We start from the raw sequence: 17,474 nt of genomic DNA on the forward strand, positions 1-17,474 counted from the left end.
GGTTTACTCTAATGACTTGGAAGCAGCAGTGACTTCAGACTGTTCAGGTTTATTAGGAATGAGTGGATGGAGCAGATTTACAAAGACAGAAATATTTAGTCCATTTACAGAAGAGAGCTGATATAAAACAGGTTAGCTAGGAGACAGGAGGATCGGTTTTATTGGTGCACAGGTCACTTCTGTCCAAGTTGAGAGAGCTGAGAAAAAGAAGAAAGAGGCAGTCAGTAGGGGGCAACAACACACACACACTAGTCATGCAGCAGGTGAACAGTAGAGGTGTGTGTGCTGACCTGCTTCATGAACTGAGCTGCATTGAAGAGCTCACTGCAGCCGTAAACCACCTTCCTCCCCGGTTTCGACTGAAAAATAAGAAAAGACCAAGAGGATTTTTATGTGGTTAGAAAGCAAAACATCAAGACAGGAAACGAATCCACAGAGTTTCCTGAACATTTCTAGCACAGCTGGTAAAATGTAACAGAAGATGAAGCCTCTTGATCTTCAGGTTGATGTTTGGACCCGGCTCTTACTCTCTGGGAATTCCGGCCCAGTCATTGTTTATGGTTTTGGTAAGACGACTATTTTTTTTACCTTACAGAACTACTGATGACCTGACATACAGAGCTGTGAAAAAAGATTTGCTCCCCTAGGAGTTACAGCGCAGCAGGTAACTGTATGAACAAGAACATAACGTGGCACAGATGTTCCTAGGGAATCATTAAAAATTTTTTAAAAAACTTTAGCCACTGAAAGATGGCAGACATTTTCCACGGTGGTGTTGAATCATACATAACAGGAGCTACAGAAACCACGTTTAGATTTTTCCAGATGGTCACCGTTGTCATGGAAAATATGTTTTTGCACTGAAATTGCCAATTATACATTTGGTGTCAAATCATAGCCACATATTTTGAATGACAGAAATCATATTTATATTTTTGGTTATGCGTTTCCTTGTTCTGGTGGAAATTTTTCAAAATGGCTTTAATGGAGAATGTTTAAACTACAAATCAGCTAACTGTAGATGGCTACAATTAGCTGATTGTGTAGATAGCTAACCAAAACGTTAGCTTCATGAAACACTAATTTGTTAAACAAGAATCTTAGCTCTGCTAACGCGGCTAACCTTAGCGTAGTCCACCAGGTTCTGGTACTCGATGTAGTTTCCTCCTCCAACCACAAACACGATGGCCTGAAACACACAAGATCTCAGTGAGGCACAGAGGAAAGCAACACACATCCAACACATGATCACATCCACACATACAGCACAACACCAAACAGGTTATGTTTAAATAAAAAATATAAAACAGCATCAGAGGGTGGTGGTGGCTTGCTGACCAGCTGAATCCAAAGTTTACAGGAAAACAGGATCAAATTACAGATAATCAATAATTCTGATTTGTACTGGTTTTCTGTCATATGCTACTAATTTTAAAATAACATTGATGGAGATGATTTACCATCTAACTGACCCTTTACACTAAATCTAACTTTCAGAGTATAAATCCATCTTGTTCTGGGAATGAAAAGGAATCCATCATTGTACCAGACACTAAACGTACCTCCTGAAATGGATTTTTGTTCCTGGGAATGGAGCTGAAAAAGAAGTGAGTGAGATGATGAGACAGTCGGCACAGCGCCCGTCTGTTTCTGCTCATCTGTTAAGGGAGTTGCTGATTCTTGTCCTACCTCTCGCTACCCCGCAGCATCTTGGGGTCAAAGTAGCGATAATCATCAGTTTCCTGAAAGAAAGAAAAAACATCATAAACAGAGAGATGACAATGATGAAAACGCTGTAGATGCACACAACCTACATTTTGAACTAGGGATGAACAATGTATCGGCCAGGATCAGGATCAGTTATCTCTTAACATATTGGTATCAGTCCGAAAAATAAAACTGGGCCAAAATGAACAACCAATATTTATTTTTCATCTTCAGCAAAGCAACAAAAACTCACAGGATGAGATTTCATTTCCATCAGGTTGTCCACGATCCGAGTGACTGGAAGGTTCTGAAAATAACACAAGTTGTTTAAGTTTCAGTAAAACGTTTTTTTGTACACATTTACAAATACCATGATTGGATTTGATGAATTCAAAGTTGAAATGTTTATGTTACAAATAAAACAAGTAAAATAAAAAATAAAAAAAACAAAAGCTAACAAAATTTCAGTAAATCCCAAAACATGAGAAACATCAGACTGAATTCAGAAGCTGCTACATTGCAAAGCCAGGTTGCGTTCTGTCTGTTTGCTGGTTCCCAACCTAAGAAAAGTGAAAATTTTCCCTGTTGTGTGTTAAACAGGACAATAAAATAACCTGACATATTGTCCAGGTCCAGGTAAAGCACATTTGTTCATGTCTAAACTCGACTGTTTAAAAATAAAGCGATGAAGACTGATCTAAATAAGTCTTAGTGACTTCCTGCCGTCTGATGACAGTTTTCTTGCTGGTCTTTAAGTAACTAAACACATTTGACTCACATGCTGTTTGAGCACCAGGTTCTTCACTCCCTCCATGACAAACTGAGAGCCAGTATTCATGACTCTGGAGAACAGCCTGGAGCAGCAGAGGAGGACAGCGTTAAGCTAACGTACTTCCTCTAACCAGCTTCAATCAGGCAGCTACAACATCAAATACATGAAGACTTTAAGTTTTCCTCAAGAAAAGGACTCAAATGGAAAAACAGCAGCTGTGTTACAGACAATCTTCAGAAAGTTTCTCTTCTTAAAGTCAGTGGTTACGGCTTATATTCATGGGAGCTCAATAGTCCGGGTATTACGGTTAAGCCTTCTTTTGTGAAAATATAGTAAAATAAAGGTGAAAGGTCGTGCTGTGACTGAAAACCTTTTATCAAGTAATTGCAGAATCTGTAATTAATCATATTTTAATCAAAAACTACATACCAACAAAAATAAGTACCATTGGAAAGACATAAAATCTAATGTCCAAAGTAAAATCCTTATCAGTGCACATAAAACAGGCTGGCTTAACAAAACACTGTCAGAATGAGCAGCAGAGTGAAGGCAGGTTACCCCATCGGTTTGACTCCACTGTTGCCGTAGTTTGCTGGGCCGGAAGCCATTTTGGTAAAAGCCCTGAGGAGAAACCCGAAAACACAAAGTGAGCAACCAACTTTACTTTTAATGTTCCACCAGTGGAACAAAGAAACACAAAGAATATTTTTACAAATTTGTCACTAAATTCAGGAGCCGCTGATTGAAAAGTCCTTCATACTAAAAGAGGACAGAAAAATGCCAGAGCTGCAGGGTTGAAATAACAACACTCCTGGTGTCAGCGCTCTTGAAGAATATTTTCTTAAACGAGTTTCATAGAATATGAAGGTTGTGTGCTGCAGTGGGAGAGATGATGACGGAGTCCTGGGTCTGGGCTTTTGTGCAGTGTGAAAATTTTGTGGCCAGAATAACTTTGTTTGCGTCGTCTCAACGCATTTCTCTGCCCTTGAGAACCAACTTGTAATTTACAAACCAATATTTAAACCATAACCACAAACAGCCAATCTGTGATCAAACTGCCTGGAGGATTTATCTTCATTAAACTAATTTATTTTTCCCTTTGTACAGTGACTTCATGTCAACTCAATCAGTATTCAACAGTCTGTTAAAGTAACAGATGGAGAGAAGCTAAGTACTTACTTCCATTGTTTGATGTAGTTTAGAGGTGAAAGGTCACAGTCTGCGTTCAACAAAGCCTTCCTATACTGCTCCAAATCAGTCTACACAACCACACACAGAGCAAAGTTACTAACATACATGAACATTAGGATTTCTCACAGCTTTAGAACCTTACGACAGAATTGAAAGGTCTTAGCGCTGTCAGTCACCCTCATGAAGGAGAACAACTTCCTGTTCCAGGAAAACCGTTTTTCCGCCACCGCTGGTGGCCATGGTAACTGGCTTCAGCATTCAGGACAGGTTATGGTTAACTAGCTGTAACATAACAGAGAGCATTGGGGAGGGTCTGAGCAGTCCCATGAGGATGATTGACAGCACTAAGACCCGCCTCCTGGTTGTTTTTGACTGTATTTCTGCAGACAGCAGCAGGACCACAGGGAAAAGGCAGAGGAGCTTCATTTGTTCACCGATTCCCTGTCTCATATTATACTGTCACAACACAGTGACCGTTTTAACAAATATGTAAAAAAAAACAAAAAAAACAGATATTTTATAAAAGTTCCATAGTGCAGCTTTAATGCTAAGTGTGTGACCAAAGGCCAGTGTGTTGGGCGGAGTGTGTTACCTCTGAAGGAACCTGCTGAGCTGTGATGTAGTAGATGAGGAAGAGTCTCATTTTATCCTCTGGAGTCCCCGCTGTCCAACAGAAACATTCACACACATTCTCAGTACATTATGAACACACAACATGTACAAACATTTATGAGGTGAGGGCATGTGTGTGTGTGTGTGTGTGTGTGTGTGTGTGTGTGCGTGCGTGTGTGTGTGTATACCGTCTGGGTCACCGATGACGTCCAGCAGTGACTTGTCTATGGTTGATTTGCTCATCAGCTTCTCTTCATACTCAAAGTAAACATCCAATTTACGACTCTGATGACAAAAACAGAATGAAGTCAGTATGAAGGAACAGATCTCACACCTCAACTCACTGAAGTACCGACACCACCAGCAGTCTGACCCACTGGTTGTTGATATTTTAGAGAATATGCCTGTGTTTACAGCAATGACCAGGCAGATTTTCTGATGAAGCAAAAAGAAGACATAGGAGCTTGTTTTAAGTCAATAATTCTATAATATTGATTAAAAAATGCTAGCAGATTTTTCGCCTATCACATGGAAAAAAATCTGTTTTTATAAGCTAAATATTCAGCCAGTGGATTAAGTACTTTTTATCTACTGTCAAGAATTATTTACTTAAAACAAGCTTACAGAAAAGATACTTGCACGTTAGTTTTGTCTCGTTTCAAATGTACTAAGATATTTGACCTAAAAACTAGATTAAAAAATACTTTGTAAGATTTTGGTGTTTTTGCAAAAAAAACTTTCGAAATTTTAGGTCCCAAAACCAGGTAATGTGTTGGTATGTTCAGGTTTCAAACAGCCCTGCGGTACCTTAATGTGGTCGAGGACGGCAGTGGCAACATTTGTGTGAAGATCAATCAGTCTTTTCTTCTCCAGGAGCTCAGGCAGAGAGCTGGAGGCAACAGCACAATGGAACAATACATTAATGCTAAAAATGACATTGAATTTCTCACAAGGGACATTTTTCTAAAGATGTTTTGCATTAGAAAGACAAAGACATTGTACTGAACGTCTTCCAAACCGATTTAAAAATACAGACTATGAGTTGTCGGCAGACATCAAACAGTGGGGGGAAAGAAAAGGAAGAAAAAAGCTGCTGAAATCCAGAATACACATTTCCATGATTCTTTCTGTGATATAACCTCAGTCACATTGCTCCAGGTGATTCTGCGATTGCAGAAAATAAGAAGAAAAAAAAGTCAACAGATTCCTGCGTTTCTTTGCTCTAATTTTTACTTCGAAGTGAGGGGGAAAAAATGAAAAACTTCTTGCAAATATTTCTGAAGTAGCACCACAAAATGAGTGGTTTTATTGCAAAAGAAATAAAAACAAAAATAAATCACACAAAACAATCAGGAAATCCAGGACGGTCTGGATTAGACTTAGATAACAACATAACATTTTTAAGAGTTACAGATGTGCTAAATTTAACTTCTTGTTTCTTCTGATTCTATGATGTTTCTATTAAAGCATCAGCCACTAAGCAAAGTGACATGAATCTAGACGGAGATTAAAGGATTGTTTAAAGCATCGCTCTCCTACTCTCTGTTTCTTCTCACCTGACGGCTGAGGTGAGCTTGGCTGTGTTGTCTGACAACATGCTGATGGCTCCTTCATCCTCGCCATCCAGACCCTGGAGAAGCAACACATCTGTTGTTACTAAACCTCAATCAGTGTCAGACCGTGAAAAATTTCAATAAAGAGTAGTTTTCAGGTGTGTGTTTGTGTGAAGCTGACCATAATGCTTTTCAGCCGTTTGACCTCGTCTTCCTGGGCTCTGTATGCATCAAGCTCTTCCTGGACTGACTCCGCCACCTCTGGGAATGGACTGTTAGAAAAACAGCAACATGGCAACAGACAGACAACATGTGTTTTTTTTAATTAAAAAAAAAAAAAGATATAGAAACCAAACAGAGTGTCAGAAACCTCAGTAATTAAAGGGGCAGAATCTCCAGGCAGGCAGTGCCATTTTAAAGCACAATGAAGCAACTGTGTTAACTTCAGTTGTTAAAAAAAATTCTATATATATCAAAAATTATATATATGTTATTTTTGATATATATATTGTACACTGTTACGTTGTAATCCTGTAACAACATTTTTAATCAGCATTGCACTGAGAGGTAGCTTCTATAACTCAGCAGATGAGCAGTTCTACCAGATGTTTGCTAATTGCTGCTGGCTAGTCTGAAGGAGGAGGGCTGTCCCTTTAATGACCTCAGATATACAGAAAAAAAATCACTTATTAACTTCAGGACAGAACAGAATCATCTAGCTCTCATCTAGACATTAAGGTACAAGCTAAGTGAAGATTAAAGTCAAACTGTTCTAAACTTGAGTTAGAAAATGGCAGTTAAAGCTCCTGGTGATGTTTGTGAAACATGTAGCTTAGGAACTGACCTGCCCTTGTGCTTCTGCCAGAACGTATCAGCAGCAGTGAGGTCATACGTCTTCTTGGTCTTTTTCTTTGGTCTGGCACCAGCCTGTGATGGATCGGTCCCCGCTCCCTCCTCCATCATCACCCTATTCAGATGGAAGTCCTGATGGACACAGAAAACGGGTCATGTTTTGTCTGCATGTCTACCAAGAGCTGAGACCCTCTAAAAGGTTTTAGTATAAAACGGTCCTGCATAAAAATAAAAAAAATACAAAGAAATCACTGATTAACTGATCTATCTGTAAATGTAATTTTTAATGCAGTTTCTTCTGCATTACAAGTACACTGTAACATGAAATAGTTTACTCAGACAGGCTAACTCACCAGGACATCATGGATCAGGGCCTGATAGGTCCAGGTGTGGTGAAGGGGCGTGGCCATGTCCATGTTGCGGTCTGCTAGAACCAGAAGGGGTCTCTGGAAACTGGTAAGGACAAAATCGATCATGGGTTATGGAGATCACAGAGCAACATGTCTGACCTGTTACAGAGCATCACATCATCTCTTTCTAGTAGGCATCTTTTGTATTTTCAAGTTTCAGATTCAAACAACCAAAGTTTTTTTCAGCAATTTGTATTTTTTGCTCAAATATTTATTTATTAGCTCTATGCTGTTGTTAAAATCAACCTAGTGCTGGGCAATAATTACATTTTTCTGTTTTTGGAAATTACATTTTTGGAAAATCAGATTTTTTTCCACCAATGTTCTCTGAGTTTCCATAATTCAGAGTGATGTCAGGTCACACAGCAACTACCATCTATCTTGGCAAGTGTGTTTTACAGCTCATATTTATTTCAACTATACATTCAGGTCAGCACACAGAATGAAATATTTAAATAATAGCAAGTTTTTGAAGATACTGTCTGTAATTTTTTAAGGGAAAAGTTTGAGGGAATTAAAAAAAAAAAAATTAAAATCAGAAATTAAATTTGGGATAGTAAGTTAGTTCTGTCTCTCTTTTTCCCTCATAGTTCAGGGAGCATTTATTAACACTTTACAAGCCCTCCATCACGTTCAGCCCTAAATGTCCATCTATTAACCCTTTCATGCATGAATTATGATCCTTTGTGTCAGAATTTTTTTCCATTTTTTAAATTTTTTTTCTTAAGGCATAAAAAAGGTAGGAAATTTTTTTTAGTAAAAATAATTTTTTTTTAATTTTTTATTTTTATGTGATCAATTGTAATTTTGTCCAAATACAAAGTTGTATTGTTCCTTAGGGGTTATCTGATGTCACAATATTTTTTTTACTTGCAAGAGTCGTCTACAGTAGAAGGAGGGACCGGGTCGGTTCTCATGCTTTTTTGTCTGTCGGCCATATTGTATTTAACAAAAATAATTTCTTGCATTTGCAGCTGATGGCCAGTAGTTGATGGTATATTTTATGATGCATTAGTGTCCACTTCAGTGGTTTGTGTGCATTTATAACGTAAAAATCCACAGGAAGCACAAGAAAATGGCTTTTAGATAGCTGTCCACTGTAGTGACCACTATGCATGAAAGGGTTAAGTTATGCTTCCCAAGCTAAATGTGCTAGTGGTTGCTAATAATTATGTTACACAGAGTGAGTGACAGATGAAAGCTGGTTCTGTTGATATTTACACTGTGGTACAAATCAGCTACAACAACAGTGACGATACTGAAATGTAAAATGCTAAACTTTAATATGAAGTTAAAAATTCACATTAGCTGCATTGTCATTAATTTGAGCAACTCAACGATTGTAATGATGAATTAAAATCTAGTTTAATATAAAAAACATTCTACTGTTCACCGACCTGAACTGTCCGGCAGTCATACTGTCTCCGGTAAACAGACTATTTCTGGCGTCCCGCAGGTTCTCACGGAGCTTTTTATCCAGCTTCTGTACACACAACACAATATGCAGAAAAAACATCGATCTGTTGGAAATCCTTACTAAACAAAATCCTGTTGAATAGGGTATAATATCCTCTGAAAATGGAGAACTTAACTGCAGACAAAGATAAGAGCATAAAATAAAAATGAAAACAAAGAGGAAGAGATTCACTGCAAATGCTTCATTCCAGAATATTCTAAGCTTCCTGGTCTGTTGAAACACATTTAGAGAGAAAGAAAAAAGACAGAAACACAAAATAATCTCTATTTAACCCATCTATTCATATTCAAAGGGTTGAAAATATTTTTGGTTTAACTGATAAATTCATATGATTAAAAAAAATAAATTAGGCATATTGGAGCATATCAGGAATGTAATTGGAAATGCTTAACTTTCTCCCTTCACAACACTTAAAAAAACTTCCTCCAACAGTGTCAGAGGTAAGAGTCCAGATTTCCAGCTTTATCTGACAACTTACCACAGCCACCATCTCTGCAGCATTTCCCCTGGGACATCGGATGATTGGCACTGCACCTGAATCACAGTGTCACAGTTATTTTTTACCCTGCATCTAAACAGGAAAATGCTTCGGTAAAGGTGAACATAACATCTAACCATTATGCAACACAGAGGAACCTCAGCTTCCATGTTAGATCTCAAAGGGAAAACAACATTTACAGCAAAACGGGAAACTGATTTGAGAGATCACTGATAACTACAGCGCAAACAATTTAACAATATATAATTAGTTTTATTAGTAGTACTTAAGAATAAGTAGACAAATCTTTGAAAAACAGCAAACGTTCACATGTTCCAATATAAATGAAACAACAGGGCACTTTGGTCCAGTCGTACAAAAGTGAGGCCGAGAGCTTATCCAGCCATCATGTCTACCGCCAAACAGGTGTGAAAATCAGCCACTATCCGTACACAATGCTGTGAGAAAAACTGACTGACAGACCAACCAGGTCATGTCTGTACAGATGATAATAGTCACCTATCTATTGCCAACTTCGCAACTTTGAAAAAAGTCAGTATCAGCCAAAATCAGACTTGGAAGATCATGCTTTTTAAAGATCTTTGATCAGCCAAAAAAAAAAAAAAACTGCAATCAGTGCAATCCTTATATTTTCTTTCAATTTGCAAAATTAAATGTATATGCAATTTGATGACATGGTTTCAATTTCTTACATCTCCTTTTCAAAATAAACTGCAGTTGCAGGTGATCAGTGTGCATTGTGTGAGTGATTCTTCTTTAACAGTATGTAAAGGTACTCACCCAGAGTAACAAAGAAACAAAAGAGGCTGTCTACGATGGTGTCCATTATGGCCTCCATGTCTGTGTCTTGGATGTCTGCTCTGTTGATGGCTGCACAGGTAAGAAATGAAGACAGTTTACATTAACTAAGCTAGAACTGTAACTCAGTTGTGTATGTTTTTTAGAACGTTGTTCAGGAATAATGGAGCAGCTATGAGAAGTTTGAAAGATCAACATTTCCTTTAAAGAACACACATCGACACAATGGTTGTTTATGACCTCAGCTGAATCGTGTTTAAATAACACCTCACTTTTCATTCCAACAGAGCCCTTATGCATGAAGTTGAGGTTAAATAATTAAACAAAATAAAACACTCATATGACTGAGTGACGGTTGCTGTCTACAGTTACATCCCTGGACCGGAGTGTTGGAAAACATTTAAGACTCATCACATCTGTTCAGGTTTTTATCAGTCCCTCCATCATGAAGAATGTGATGTTGTTATCCCTTGACTATACATTGACTCTCTAGGTGAAGACCTCACCAAGACGAACATTCAGTTCAGCACTGATGCAACAGCATTGATTGAAAGGATATCAGAATTTACCAATTTTCTCCTGACTGGTTTTGATTGACGATCATAAAAGACTGTTTTTCTCATTAAATAAATGCATCAAAAATAAGAACCCCATTGTTTGTTTGTTTCTATTTTCTGTTTTTTGCTTAAAAACACCTCAAAATTTACAAGTAAAGTACTTGGACTTCGCTTTTGAGCTTGAATAAAAATCAGACAGTGGTTAGGGGCAGATGCTTTGATGTAGAAATGGGAAAAATCTTGAAATTCCTTCCTTTTCTATTGGATAGAAAACCACTAAGTCAATGAAAGAATCTGCAGCACATGTTTTTCTCTATTATGTGTTTCATTCTTTGAGGGAAAAAAAACAGAAGTGGTAAAAACAAGAATTTGCAAGTCATAGCTCCAAGAAAACTGGAAATTGTAGGGATGAGTGATCAAAGTCTGGTCAACCCAGTACAACTTAGAAACCCCAACTTCTACAGACAGCTTCCAGCCATACTTCCAGTTATAGTGCTGAAAAATCCATGCTATCCCAGAGGAAAAAACTATTTCAGAGCTATGACTGGAAGCAGGTTACAAGTGAGAAAAGTGGAGTGCCATTACTGAGGTCACAAAGACAAATAACAAGAAAAGATGTATATTAATATATATTACCATGATAAGAGATTAGCTCTTTGTTTTGGTGGCAGAGGATGAACATGTCATCTTCCAGGGTGATGAAGTTCAGGTACTGATCAAAAACCTGCAAAATAAACACTATTCATATCAATCCACTGAAAATATAGGAAAACCTGTAACATGGCTTAATTCTCATGTCATCTGCAACTTATGGAAAACTGGAGTCTAGATATGTACACTTTGTATTTTCTTTTCAAAACTAGTGGGTGTAGTCAGATGCGCACTGGAAGTTAAAAAATAAACATCAGAAGGAAACCTCTGGAAGAATGTTTTCTGGCTGTCTTCTCTGTGTTTATTTGCATACAGCAGTTAGTGAGATCTGGATCCATATGATCCCTTAATACTGATGCTGATGGCAGGGCTGAACTGGACCAATGTAATACCAGGCTCATTACATACTCATTACATCCTCATAGTAATGATTGGTAGCTTATATGTTTGTAACCAGCGATGCACCAATTCACTTTCTTCACTTCAGATATCGATACCAACATCTGATAGAAAAAAATCTTAGTTGAATTGACTTAGAACTTTCATTTGTTCAGTCAGTGCAATTAGGAGTAGAACAGCCAATGTAAAATAAATAATAAAGAAACTGACAAAAACAAACGGTTGGCTTCCTTGGTCAAACATGTAAAAAAAAACTGCAACAAACCTTTCAAATAATTCAGAACGTGCAATTAGGAAATCTAAATAGAATATTAAAAATAATAATAAAGCATGATCTTGGTAAGAGCACAAAGTGTAGAATTCGACTGAGTAGATCTGCCCTTATGGATTGGGAACATTGTCACTGTTACCCCATCAAACACTCTGACATTGCAATGTCTGGATGGTGGATGTTGTCAATAAACCCCCAGGTACCAAATGCAGGCCTGCCACTGGGATTATATTAAATAACTCAAAGTTTTTTTAGAAGAACTCGGACTGACTGTTGTGGTGGTTAAACAACCCTACATTTTTTCATTGTCAATCCAAAACTTGTAATATAGTTAATACAGGTTATTACCATCCTGTATTAACATCCTGTATTCATATCATACCATCTGATGATATGAACATATTTGTATCTGATTCTCCTGTGTTTAAACATAACATATTCAGCTAACACATGGCTGAATAAATCAAAGGAAAGGACAAGACAGGACATCTGCTTGCTAAGTTCCACAATGTCCTTCAAAAATCTGTTCACTTTTATTAAGATGTTCACTGTCTACAACATTTTCAGCAGAAACAAACTGAACTCTAACAAAGCCTAAAAACGGCTGATCTAAGCACAGTTACCTTGGTGACTTGGCAGACTGCATTAGCAGCCAGAGCAGCACTGGCAATGTCCTCCAGTTTACTCCGACTGATGGCAGAGATGAAGTTCAGGAAGTACGACTCATACAGCTGGCTCCTCAGATCCTACACACACACACACACACACACAGAGTTATACACAAAATGACACTATGTCACACAGTGTTATTTAGACATTAATGGCTAAATAACACTAACAATGTGGTTCAGAAATTGAGAATATATACTCAACAAAATTCTAAACGTAAAACTATTTTTCAGCTGTTTTATCCCCACTGTGCATGAACTGAACTCAAAGATCTTCTATGTACACAAAAGACCTCTTTCTCTCAAATATAGTTCCCAAATATGTCCCAGACCCAGTCAGCATCTGGCCTGACGAAGCCTGACACATCGCCTTCACTTAGAGTTAATCATCAAGCTGAGTCATGTTTCAAGGCATCAGACAGATAAATGTGGGAGCACCTGACAGATCCTGTCGATGTTCTCCTCTGTGGGCATTAGGAAGTAGATGGCAGGAACGTCGGGAATAGGATCTCTGTCCGAGTGAAGAAGCCTACACATACAAAAATAAGGTGTAGCAGAACACTGTTTACAGAAATACTACAAAAAACATAACTTTGTATTACTGCTCAGTATATTTTAACCAGCAGATTGGGACCTCTTGTCCCTTTCTAGTCCAAACACCAATTTTCATGTTTGCCTTTTAACAAACCTAAAAGCATTAAAAATGTTTTTCTATTTAAGACATCTAATTTCAATGGTACAATTTCAAGACATAACAGTTGCCAGGATATTATTTTCCTGAAACAAATTGAGAAGCTGTGTGTGGAAAATGAAGTTAACCCTTTCTAATTTATATTAAGAAGGCATCAGCTGCAGTTGATCTAAGTCTTTGACTAATTATTAGCAAAAAAAACAATGAATAGTTGAAAATTTGAATTAACCAAATTACTCCTAAAAGGACTAATCCTATTAAATAAGATAAATCGAATATTGAAATAATCTAATTTACTAATCTATTAATCATTAACTGGAGCATACAGACTCAAAAAAGGCCATATGCTAAAAGAACAACACAACGAGAGCAGCAATTAAACACAAATTATTTATTCAGGAAGGATTTTAATACTCTGTAGATTTATAACGTTTTACTACAAATTTCAAACTTTTACGTTTTTTCTCCTTGTTTATTTATTTTTGTTTTGTTTTTTTAGTGATATTGCTAAAACTTGGCTGACTGTTTTGTACAGGTCTACATAAACCAATAAGACTGACTGAAATACCTTGAGCAGGTGGAACCTGGCTTTAAAACCCTCATCACTGCAGCTTTATTAGCAGCCATGTTGCCTCATGCAAATTAATCATCTCTAAAGCCCTCTCCCTCAAGCCTCGCAGTGATGAAGAAGAATCAGACAAAAATTTTATATAACTGTAGGCAGAAATATTTTAGAGTTGTTAGCATCCATATAGAGGCAAGTCAGTACTTTAGAAGGTACAAGTCCAAATAATAAAAATACAACAGTATGTTTCTTACAGATGAAGGGTGATGCCCATGTCTCGCAGCTCTTTGACCGACAGCAGTGGAGAGATGATATCTTGACCAAATCTGTCGTATATTAACACCTGCAAAAAATCAGACATGTAGACATGAGACGACCTGTGTTGTGTTTCTCCTTTGTTCTGCTGCTTGGGAGCCTAAAATGTGGTGGTGGCTTGATGATAACAATGTCCTTTTGTTTGTAGAAAACAATTGTACGGTACGACTGCAGCTAAGGGTTTGAAACTGACATCCATCTTGTTTTTTTAAAACTCTACTGCCTACAGAAGTTTAACATAGATTTCTCATCTATGAAAGGCTTTTATTCTGAAAAAAATCCACATTTATACCATGGGATACTGCATATGAGCTCGGGGGTTACATATAGATTGATGACAATCCATTCTGCTTATCAGTGCTCAACTTTGATACAATGTTTGGCTTTGTTTCTTTTCTCTTCTCACTTTTTGTCACCTGAACACAGATGCTCTGTGGGACAGGGTTGTTCTTCACCATTTTGATCCTAGATCATTGGACAAAGTTAGTTTGGAGGGTTTGTTTATGTCCCTTCAAACTGAAAAAGCATAACAATGTTTCTAGACAAAACATGTCCTTAACCTAAATGACTGAGATGCTTCCATCTGAAGCCGATCTTATCCACCGCTCTTATCTTCCTTGCCAAAGGTCTAAATATCAGTCACTGTCTTCTTCTGCTCTGCTGTGAGAGACGTTTGACTGACAGACAGGCCCCCTAGGTCATGTCTGCACATTTGCAGTAAACAATAGTCACCCCACTGTTGCCAACTCAGCAACTTTCTTGCTGTATTTAACATTTCAGACAAAAAAAAATCAGCATCAGCCAAAATCGGAATCGGCAGATCAGGCTTTTTAAAGGCTGGTGTTCGGCCAGAAAACTGAACTCAGGGGCCCCCTAGAAGGATTGTATCATTATTTATTTAGGGACAGATTCATTTGGCCTCTGTGTTCATACAATCCCTTAATGTGTGTGTGAATGATCCCATCCTACTAACTTTTTGTCTGTGACTTTAATTGACCCAGCAAAGGAGAAATAAGTTGCCCAGTGACCAAAGTGTTACCTTCCATACTGGCTCAGCTGCTGCGTTCTTCAGAGGAGGAGTGTTGAAGTTCAACATTCGCTTTAAGGCAACTGCAGAAACACAAAGACACCATTTACTCTCTCAACAAGTGCTTAGATGAGCATCTTCTCATCATAAATATCTTGAACTGAAAAGATACATAAATCAGAAGCTATTCTTGGTAAATAAAGTACATAGAGGACAGGTTTTGGTTTTTAGAGAAATCTGTGGGACATATGGAACCTTACATTTCTTTTATGTAATTGCCATGGGACTGGCAATTCTCTAATCTTATTCCTACAGAAATTCCAAAGAGGAACCAAAAACAGCAGCACTTTGCTGTCTTTTTAAAAAAACTAGAAAAAGTAACAATTCAAAATTTAAGAACGGATTTAAATAGCCGAAATGTTCCAGAACCACAATTAGCACCACTTTGTACAAATCCCAGGTAAGGTTGGAAGTAATTTTTTCATTTAACCAAAATCTTTCTTTTGAATGGCAGTATTGATGTTTTGGAGCGGTCCAACCAGAGTGAGAGCATCAGTCTGACTTTAGCTCCCTTAGATTAGGGTGATGAGAATGAGGCCTTCCAACCCAGAGATAAATCATCAAAATACCAGAGAAAATATGTAAAAAGCTATTCTGGAATTACAATAAAGGTTTGATTAATGTAAAGACTTTTTCATAGTTCAGAGGCAGTTTTCATAGTTCTAACAAGCCATTTTAAAATCTACAAAAATGTATGTTAGAAATCTTGTTTGAATAGAAATAACTAAATCTGATAGAGGTATGGATAGTTTTGGGATTAGCTGAAAATATTATTTGGTAGAAAGTCAAGGAACAAAAATGTAGCTTGTACGTCCCTGACAAACAAATAATTGCTAAGGTTTAAAACACACATCCTGTGTGTCTGGATGTTGGGAAGACACTCAGACACACAGGATGTGACTGGTGTAGAGCTGTCAGATCTGGGTCATCAAGTACAGTGTATGGTTCCTCACTCCATGATGCTGGGGTAAAGCTGGCAGGCCTCTCCACTACACTGGTACTGATGGCCCACAGTGACATCCAGAACCACATTCTGATACAACCAGCCGCCCTCTATGGGACCTGAACCCTTTATTATGTTTGTTCTAAGCAAACTGAATCATCTCTACCCCACCAGCAGCCTAGTGAGGGGAAATAAGCGTAATGTGAACTAAATTGTGCACAGTAAGTGATCTTCTCTCTCATCTTTTGTTTTAAATAAAATGTTTTAAATTTGCAACCAAAAAACGTTTTTAGAATTTACTTTTTAGTCATTTTGAATTGCTTTGGCCGCTATGATAGCTGTATATATATTTGGGTGTCAGATCTAAAAATGTTCCATATGAATTAAATGTGATATATTCCTGCTAAAATGTTTGGACATTTTATGTCCCCTTTAAAATTATGGGTAGTCATGATGACTGTCGGACCACAAGTAAATATCAGAATTAAACCTATACTTTTACATCCCACGACTTAAAGAAATATAATTTATAATTATATATAATATATCCCTAAATTATATTATCCCTAAATATAATTTAGGGATTCTCGGCAACAATATGCACGGATGTATTTCATTGTAGATCCAGGAGTTTCACGTGAAGACTTGTGTTTGAAATACATGAAGCCTTCAGCGTTAGCAGCAGGCTAGGACCATCTAGTTCTTCCGCCTGAAATCATTCACCGCAAACAGCTGACACACTGCCACTGCTAGTGACACTTTCGTTATTAGGAATTTAATGTAAGAGGCAGATAAATTAAGGCAGTTTCTCCCGTGAAGCCGCTGCCACGGGAAGGGACTCCGCCGGCGGCTAGCTTGTGAAGCAGGCGGGCTGTGAGCCGGTTAGGAGGCTGACACGCAAACAGAGGTCCAGGTTCTGACCCGGGCCTTTCAGAGCAGCCTGCCAGTAATGTGGCAGCCCTCCTGGCGCACAGCAGTTCCTACCAGAAGAAAAAATATATACTTTCGCTCACCTGTTTGCTTTTCTCGGACAGATGTCGCCATGTTTTATGTTGATAGTGATGACGAAACCATTGACGTGGCAGCAGCCCGGACCGACGTAGTCCTCCTTTAGAGATTAGTGGATTGCGAAGAGGTATCACTCTGGTTCTTTTCCTGGAAACTTCATTGTGTTTGGCTGATTCATCACTCGCTCTACACTAGTACGTGTTGTAATTTGCATCGCAGTAAATTAGAATGTCATTGAAATGTCAAATTATTTCCCCAATTTAATTTAAATATTGCAACTCAAATATCACGTAGCAACATATTAATATTGTTAAAGTGCTTATTTTTCTCAAGTTGAACGCATAATTTGCATTAGATTAAAAAGCTATTCAGTTTCTCACAAAAAAACATCAAATCAATAAAGTTTATTTCCGCTACTTTCATTAACCAATATTATACTACTTTTATG

The 17,474-nt window shown here is 37.8% G+C and overlaps 1 protein-coding gene across 1 annotated transcript; it reads right to left on the minus strand.

Moving 5' to 3' along the window:
• Nucleotides 1-29: 29 nt before the first annotated feature.
• Nucleotides 30-17,135, minus strand: scfd1 (sec1 family domain containing 1). Its single transcript, XM_005814254.3, has 25 exons — nt 17,032-17,135; nt 15,028-15,098; nt 13,928-14,016; nt 12,856-12,946; nt 12,373-12,495; nt 11,065-11,152; nt 9,854-9,943; nt 9,053-9,108; nt 8,495-8,580; nt 7,041-7,140; nt 6,680-6,819; nt 6,017-6,107; nt 5,839-5,912; nt 5,090-5,171; nt 4,471-4,567; nt 4,263-4,333; nt 3,659-3,738; nt 3,038-3,100; nt 2,486-2,561; nt 1,961-2,014; nt 1,690-1,742; nt 1,563-1,596; nt 1,124-1,189; nt 291-359; nt 30-197 (listed from the first exon to the last, which is right to left on the minus strand). Exons 1-25 carry the CDS (start codon nt 17,060-17,062, stop codon nt 174-176), a joined length of 1,899 nt encoding a protein of 632 aa, XP_005814311.2. The 5' UTR covers nt 17,063-17,135; the 3' UTR covers nt 30-173.
• Between the last annotated feature and the right edge of the window lie 339 nt (nt 17,136-17,474).

Source organism: Xiphophorus maculatus, chromosome 19 (genome assembly GCF_002775205.1).
Source record: "Xiphophorus maculatus strain JP 163 A chromosome 19, X_maculatus-5.0-male, whole genome shotgun sequence".
In the NCBI taxonomy this organism is placed as follows: domain Eukaryota; kingdom Metazoa; phylum Chordata; class Actinopteri; order Cyprinodontiformes; family Poeciliidae; genus Xiphophorus; species Xiphophorus maculatus.